We start from the raw sequence: 8779 nt of genomic DNA, 5'->3' as shown, positions 1-8779 counted from the left end.
GAAAATTAAGTAGGATCAAAACCCCTTGCCATTGTCCTTGGCTTCTCATCAGCCCTCATTGTTCGCCATGTTCAGAGAGTCCAGTTTCATCCCGTGCTTTTTCAGTCAAAATGATATTTTAAGATTTTTAAAACATACTAAAATGAATCTAACTTGTTTTTAAATAAAAGGCAAATATATATATATTTCAGATAATTACTAAAACATTACCTTGGACAAATCTCTGAAGTTGCTTGGCAAGGTAAGATCTAATTCTTCTGATTCATAATTAGTGATGACCCAGGGAAACACAGGATACTGATTTAAGTCATTATAACCCCGTCCTGGTAAAGAAGACAATATCACTTTTATTTGGTATAAAGCATGAAAGATTATCAAAATAACAAGAAAAACTAGTAATCTGTGTGCAAATCATTGTATTTAATGTTATTTTGTGTTATCTCATTTGGCCTTTGCAATCGCACTGTGAAACTGATATCAATCATATAGCACACATTTTTCATGAAAACACTGAGGCCCAAAGACTAAGGGCTTCCCCCAAATCGTATGGCAAGTAATGCTGAAAACATCCTCAAATTTAGGTAAGTGCTCCTAGAGTTTATGTTCTTCTTTGAGCCTATGGCAGGGCAGAATAAAGTCAGGTGGGAATTCCAAACAGATAAAGAGAGAAAGTAGGTGGAGCCAAGGAGACAGCATGTAGCTGCTGAAGGAGACAGACACCGGACCTTTACCCAGTAAGCCACAGCACTGTGGTGATACACAAAACAATAAAATGGGTTAATTTAAGATGTAAGAGTTAGTTAACGGGAAGCCTAAGCGATTGTAATTAATAGTTTCTGTGTGATTTCAGATCAGGGCTGCTGGGAACAAACGAGCAGTCTCCACCTACAGGTCAGAAACCATCAAAGTTATTCCAACAGTCTCTCCTCATTTGCCTAACATCTGAGTCAGCTGTATGCCAGGGGACCGCGGCTTGTGAATTCATATGGCAACTTAGTCAAGCAAAGGCCTCTGTCATCTGTCCAGTGCAGGCCCTCAGTACATTTCCTGGTAATTGCTCCCTAATTTTGCCTTCCACCTAGTAGTTTTACCCCAGTTTACCAACTACCTAAAAACTCCAAGTTAATTTTTTACAGCTCTAGTCTTACATATTCTTAAAACCTTTACAAACCTATGACCTGCCTGCCAACTCAGACTGAAAATACTCTATCTCAATGTCGCCAAACTAACATTCATTTCCTCGTATCTTTATGAGTAATACACCTTATGTACTCATATAAATTTGAGAACATAAATTATAACGTTGACTTTTCTACAAACACTATACTATATACTTCAAACACTATATTTTATATGCTTGCTTATGATTTTAGATTTACATAAACTAACTTCTGACCTCCCAAAAACCTCTTTTGTCAAAATAACATCTTTATCTGACTGGTGACAACTTCATTTTCCTGCTTATTCCAAATTACTGGGTAAATATAATCTCCATTCCTCTTTGCATTTTAAATTCTCATATTACATATTTTTAAGTCATTTCAGCATCTCTAATCCAAACATTTGAAAACCTACAGCACTGAAGTATGAAGTTTTGTTTTCAGGCCGTTTTGGGTTTGAATTCTTGAATTAAACATACTTACTTCACAGTCAGCACTCATTCCAAAATCTGAGAAATTCTGGAACCTGAAATCATTCTTGTCCTAAGCATTTCAAATAAGGGACATTCAACTTGTACTTATATTAGTAAGCAAAGTAATTACTCTGGGAGTAGAAAAATAACTTTTTCTGTTGGTATATCTTTTATGTCTCAAACATATACCATGTCAGTTAATGGGACGAAGCCCAAATGTCACACTAGTAGACTCCCTGTTTGCTTACTCTAGATGCATAGCATAACAATATTTCAATTCTTTATTTTTCAAAGAAACAGTTTCAATGGTGATTTTCAATATTACAAATATTGTAAGGGCCATTTAATTTTTATATTTTCACATATGAGTCTTAACATAAATATTCCTTTATCTATCATAGCTCATTGTTTCATCATAAACTTATTTCAATATATTAATATATTAATCAGTTCTTAAATAATTATACTGTTCTTCATTCCTACTGCTTCACAGAAGTACTCTTTTGTATTAAAAACTGTAAATTCTTTTTCTTTTTTAAAAAATTAATTTCTAAATAGTCAACCGTTCATATACAAAGTTATAAAACTCATTAGGAATCTACCTTAATAAGAGATTCAAATAGTAATAAAAATAAGCTCTTATGCCAAGAGTAAAAATAACCTACCATATCACAATGGACACTTGTTATATAAAATAAGTCAAGGTGTGCACTTAATTCACCTGCTATTGTGTTGAGGAACATCAAGTACTCGAAGTTTGAAATCTCTCTGTGCTGCCACCGTTGAGTCATATTTGAAGCTTTAAATAGTTGACGTGGAGTGGATAATGAAATACGCCTTCAAAGAAGAGAATTTGAAATAAAACTAACTTAATATTAATTATAATAATAAATCATGAGCTATCTGTGCTCATTCAATATTCTTAATGGAACATATAATTCTGAAAATTAGTATCCATGTCAGACCAATGAATATTAGCAATGTTTCAATCCAAAATTAATAGATACCAAATGATTCAGACTAGCAATAAGTCTATTATATCTATTTTGCTTGTTCAGGTAAACTGTCACTATAATGTCACTGTAATATTCAAAATCTGTATAGGTTGATTAAAACAGTATGATAAATGAATCCACAAAATGCCTAAAATTATATTCACATGCCTATCAAGTTTAAAAGTTATCTCTTAAAGATGAAACTTGAACATTATAATTTTAAATATTGTATTTTCTCAGACACTTTAACAAGAGGAAAGACAAGATTAAGCAATTTGTAGGGTAGAATTAAGATAGAAGAAACTACTGAGGTGATTTGTTTTAAAGATCAAGTTAGAGAAATGTAAATACTTAGATACAATTAGCCAAAAGATAAACAGTGGGAAATGAGGGTGAGAAGCAGGACTAATCTAACACCTGCTGCCGTCTCAGAGGTTTGTACTGTCACGGTTCTTCCCATTACCAAATTCATTGAGGCATAATTCAAAATTATAAAATTATTCATTCTAAGAGTAGAAATTTCAAAGGCTTTGGAGGAAATTTTATAGTTTTGTATTGTTAGTACAATCTGCTATAAAACATTTTTATAACAAAACTCCTGACTCTGTATTTCAACTTAATTCCCATTCCTAGTTCAAGCATAAGCACCTACCAGTCTACTCTCTATTCCTGTAAACCTGATTTTCCTGGTATTTCCTATAATCGCACATGGCACTGTAGTTTGTATCAGGCCTCTTCTCACAAGAAAATGCTTTATAAGACTGAACAAAAATGATTGCATGATTAGATATCTTTTTTATTGTTTAATTATATATTGTATGAACACAGAAAATATATTTTATATAATTAATTTACATTCAAATTTCTAGTTTTATGCTACTGTGATATGCACACATATCACAGAATGAACATACTTTTCATTTCCCTTGGAGAGATTCTTAGAGCATGAATTAATCAACTGTATACTGAGTTTCCTTTAGACTTTTACCAACTGTCTAAATTCTTGTCAAAAGTAGTGGGACTGTTAAATACTCTAACAAGCGACACCCACTACTGTATGTACATTTATTACACAGGGTATGAAATACAATTCACAGTTTTCAGAATCCTTCTGTGCTTATGGCCCCTTGCTAACATGTCTGCTTTTGCTGTGAAGGTGCTGTTTTTCTTCTTTAAAGGGGATTTTTGTCAGGTTGTTCAAATATCTTTCTATTGCTAGTAGTCCAGTGTTACAGTCAAGAATGCATGCCAGAATCTGCCAATTGTTTTCCTTTATCTACTAAAACAATCAATTGGTTTTGGCATTTTGTTGGTTAAATAATATACATTTATTTCCAGACCTAAACCAATCTGCATTTCTAGCCATTTGATAATAATGTATTTATACTGTTGAATTTGGTTTGTTAAACTTTGTCAAGGATTTTATGTCTGTGTCCACAAGTTACTAGCCCATAGTTGTCTGTCTTCTGGCACTGAGGTGGCACTGCCCATACAGAGTGAGTCAGGAAACACTGCATCATCCTCTGGATTCTAGAGTTTGTGAAGAGCTGTTACCATTCTACTTTGAACATCTGCTTAGATTCACTACTACAGCTTTCACTACTATGATAAAGGTCATAGGATTTTTGTTAATGGATAGATTTTTTTAAATTAATGATTCAATTTTTTTACTTGTTATAAGTATATAAGCTGTCCAATTTTCGGCATAAACTAGTTTGTGTTTCTTCCCAACACTTTCAACTGTGGTATGGCCACTAGCAATGTGCTCCAAGATCTTTCAGTTCTGTTTTGTTATTTATACTGTCTGCTTTTTTCATAGGTACTAAAGTCAGACATAGGCTATCATTTCACTGGTCTGTTTTATTATTTGTTCCACATACTTCTGTTATAACCTTTATTCTTCATGTTATTTTATTGCCTTTGAATTTAGCTCGTTCTTCAATGCTGAAAAGAAGAAAGCTTAGGAGACTGAGAGGAGACATTTCTGTCTCAGATTAAGATACTTATTCAGATAAAGATGTTTACAGTAATAAAACTTTCCTCAACTATTTTAGTCACATACTAAAAATTAATTTGCTATAGCTTTGCTGTATAAGGTTCCAAATCTCTGCCCTTCTCAGTCCTATGGCGAGGAATATCTAGCACAGGAGCTGGCAAAAGCACAAGAACTGATCCAAGGCAGAGTATGGCTGCATGATAGAAAGAACAAAATTCCAAACCTAGGTGCTCTCTGAAGGCTGGAACATAAAGCAGATTAGAAAAAGTCTCTCTCTCCCATGCATGACTCTCAATGCCCCACTATAAGGTAGCTTTTATAACCCCTGGTGGTGATTTGAATAAGAATGGCCATATATTTGAATACTTGGTTCCTAGTTGGTGGAACTATTTGGGAAGATTAGGAGATGTGGCCTTGTTGGAGGAGGTGTATCACTGGGTACTGAATTTTTCAAAAGACCATGCCATTCAGGATTAGCTTTCTTTGCTTCCTACTTGCTGATCACTAAGAAAATTCCTGTGTTCATACTTCTACCTTAAATGAGTTAACTCAGTTATATCGACACTGAATCAATTACTGAAAGAAATACATTCAACACAGCTAGCGTACCCGCCCACTGTGAAGACTCCTCCACTCCTCCAAATCCTATACCATGAGATATGCTGTGTACTGAAAACTAGAAAACACTGATGGGCGAAACTGAACAAAACGTAACTGGAAAGCTATTCTATGTTCATGGATTGTTTAAATGTTCTTTTTCCTTTGTCTAGCTAAGGTGTTTTGTTTATCTGACTCCTTTTAAAAGAATAAAGTCTTAACTTTCATTGATCATTTCTAATCATCTTCAAGTATTTGTATCATTTGCTTCTGCTTTGGTCCTTATTATTTTCTTCATTCTAATTTTGGGCTCACTTCTTTTAAAAACAAAAATCAGTGACCTGATAAAAACACTAAAGGACTACTAAATTAAAAGAAAAAAAATCAATTCAAATTATGGTTTCAAGTTATTCCAAATATGTCGACAAAAAATTCAAGAAAAAATATCCAATGTGATTAAATAGTTCTTAGCTGGGTGGTGGTGGCACATGCCTTTGATACCTTTAATCGAGAGGCAGAGGAAGTGGATCTCTGTGAGTTTGAGGCCAGCATGCTCTACAAGAGCTAGTTTTAGAACAGGTCCCAAAGCTAAAGAGAAACCTTCATGAACCCCTCCTCAAAAAGTAGTTCTTTAAATGTAATAAAATTAAGGATTATTTTTGAAGCATTTATTGTACTATAAAGCCAAAGAATGTTCTTAGTGAAAATTTATAAGATACACACACTGGACAGCCATCATCTCAGGTAAGAAATATAAGCAGCATGTCCAAAGCCTCCCCCCCCCCCCCGCAAGACAGGGTTTCTCTGTGTAGACTTGGCTGTCCTAGAACTCAGAGATCTGCCTGCTTCTGGCTCCTGAATGCTGATATTAAAGGCTAGCACTACCACAACCCAGCATCACAAGTCTCTTAATACACACTCATGAACTACCACTCTCTAAAAATGAGTTAGTGAGCTGACAATAACCTTAGAAACTAGAGGCAACTTTATTGGTTCAACATAGTGCATAAGCAGAGGTGATTGTTCTTGCTTCCACTACTAAATTCATCATTGCTGCTACACATGACAGTAGTTCCTTCATTCTCACCATTACATGTTCTACTGTATGAACACAGCACAGTTCACTCATCCTCCTGTTGCTGGTGAACTTGTTCACAATTGAGCCTATTGTGCTCAGTGAACACTGCTGCACACCCTTTGTGTAAACATGAGGGGGGATCTGCAGCACTTCTTTCCAGGACTAACACAGTTGGGATAGCACCTCGGATGTGATGGTGCAAAGTTTTACTTTGTTTTCAAAGGGTCTGCAAAGGGCCAGTATTAATTTATATTCTTTGTAATGCACATTCCAAACATTTTACAATATACTTAATATTTGGATATTATCTCTCTTTCTGGTTTTTTTTTTGCCATTTTGATTAGAATATAGTGGTATCATATGGAAATACATTCCTTTTCCCCATAGGCCAAAATAAGAAGCATGAATTAAACCTTCTGACATATATGTGCATGTGTGCACATACAAATGCTCCTAGGAAAACTAGAGAAACTTTTTCTTGTAGTATTTTCAAACATGTTCTCTGAAAGATACTGCATTTTTTAAATTATGATTCAGTTGACTAACAATAAAACACACCTGTAATAACCATCATTTATTAAGATACAAAACTAAAGATAATGTTTCGAAACAAATACAAATATTAATATATGTTAATTAACAAGATTGTAATAAGAATATTTCCTATTTTCTTTTCAAATAAAACAGTACCTGGTCTGAGGTAATCCAAAGCTGGTTCCCACACCAACGCGAGGTAGATAGTTCACCACTTTCCTCACTGTGGCAGGGTCTGGGAAGTTGAACATCACAGCAACTACAAGTGATTTTTAAAAGTTAGACTACAATGCTATCCTTCTGGGAAACGAGAATATTTACTCTCAGAGCAGGCATCTATTAAATACAACTGGGACGACTTCCTAACGCAGTAGCAATCTTCTACAGGTGGTACTTGTTTCATCCCTGGCTCCCACTGCCACACACACGAGTTTCAGCAGTGTTTACAATTGTCTCAGTGCACACCATGAAGCTGTGAGTATACAGGTACAACTGTGAATATACATATTCAATGTTCACGGCTCCAGTTCCTCAACAGGAGTTTTTAGAACTACTTAAAATTTACAGTACCCACCTTCCATTAAAAGTTACAAATATAGCTAAGAAATAACCCATTGTACATCCAGAAATGACATTTGAAAGCAATTTTCTTTATAATATTTGAATATTTCTACTCCACATATTAATGTCAACCAGAAATATTTGTGTTTGGCTCTTAAGAAAATGTAAAATGCTTTCTAATCATTTCTTTTAAGGTAAGAGTAGAAGCATCTAGTAAGGAAATGTATTTGACATGTCAATTTTGCAAGCCATATAAAATACTTACCTATCTTTAAAAAGATGATAGTCATAAAATAACACACTTTACAAGATATTAATTTCTTTAATCTCAAAAATCTTAATTATATATTAGCAGTATCAGAATCACATGCATTCTACAAACTCATCTAGAAGGCAGTCTTCTGCTTGGTCAGACAAAAATACTTAAGTTGTAAAAAATTTACTATGTTGCTGTAACTTTTAAACAGTGGATTTACCACCAAGTCTTAAAACATAAGTAACAGGCCCCTCAGTAAGCACAAAGTATGCTCTACTGCCATACATTGTTCTGGTAGTGTTGAAATAAGACTTCCGTATATAGCCACTATCATATTAAATATGAGGGAAGGACAAAGGATATGAGACTGTACACGATGTCAGAATACCTGTCAGGAAACACACAAATGCAAAGATATCTATAGAATTCCACCAAAGGAAAGTGAATGAGGATGAGCAAGTGATAAATGCTGGAAGGTTGCCACTACTTTTGAATGAGAATGCAGACTGAAATAAAGTGTAATGTCTCAATTATTTATATAGAAAAATAATGCTTGCATTAGTAAAAAAAAAGTATTGAGGGTTGTGAAGGAGCTTATAAGGATGTCAAAAGCTTGTTCCCCAAATGTGCTTCTTTCTCTGTAAACACATGCTACTATACAGGGGAGACATGTATGCATATAATATATATTCTATTTTTTTTTTTTTTTTGAGATAGGGTTTCTCTGTAGCTTTGGTGCCTGTCCTGGAACTAGCTCTTGTAGACCAGGCTGGCCTCGAACTCCCAGAGATCCGCCTGTCTCTGCCTCCCAAGTGCTGGGAATAAAGGCGTGTGCCACCACCGCCCGGCATAATATATGTTCTTATGTGGAGATTTAAATCATAGAGACTACAGAACAAACAATTAAGAAACCATCAAGCTATATATATATATATATATATATATAGCTTGATGGTTTCTTAATTGTTTGTTCTGTAGTCTCTATGATTTAAATCTCCACATAAGAACATATATTATGCCGGGCGGTGGTGGCACACGCCTTTATTCCCAGCACTTGGGAGGCAGAGACAGGCGGATCTCTGGGAGTTCGAGGCCAGCCTGGTCTACAAGAGCTAGTTCCAGGACAGGC

General features: G+C 34.8%; 1 protein-coding gene across 2 annotated transcripts in view; it reads right to left on the bottom strand.

Annotated features, from left to right (window-relative positions):
- Lrba (LPS responsive beige-like anchor protein) overlaps nucleotides 1-8779 on the bottom strand; it is a 488275-nt gene that overhangs the window by 142923 nt on the left and 336573 nt on the right. For both annotated transcript variants that reach the window (XM_026787115.1, XM_026787152.1), the window contains 3 exons: nucleotides 6990-7092; nucleotides 2355-2470; nucleotides 211-323 (listed from right to left, as the gene is read on the bottom strand). In XM_026787115.1, the coding sequence (XP_026642916.1) occupies nucleotides 211-323; nucleotides 2355-2470; nucleotides 6990-7092 (332 nt within the window). The remainder of the gene's footprint in view (nucleotides 1-210; nucleotides 324-2354; nucleotides 2471-6989; nucleotides 7093-8779) is intronic.

Source organism: Microtus ochrogaster, chromosome 1 (assembly GCF_000317375.1).
Source record: "Microtus ochrogaster isolate Prairie Vole_2 chromosome 1, MicOch1.0, whole genome shotgun sequence".
Lineage (NCBI taxonomy): Eukaryota > Metazoa > Chordata > Mammalia > Rodentia > Cricetidae > Microtus > Microtus ochrogaster.
The sequence above is the reverse complement of the archived record's forward strand: the minus strand, read 5'-3'. Positions and strand labels throughout refer to the sequence as shown.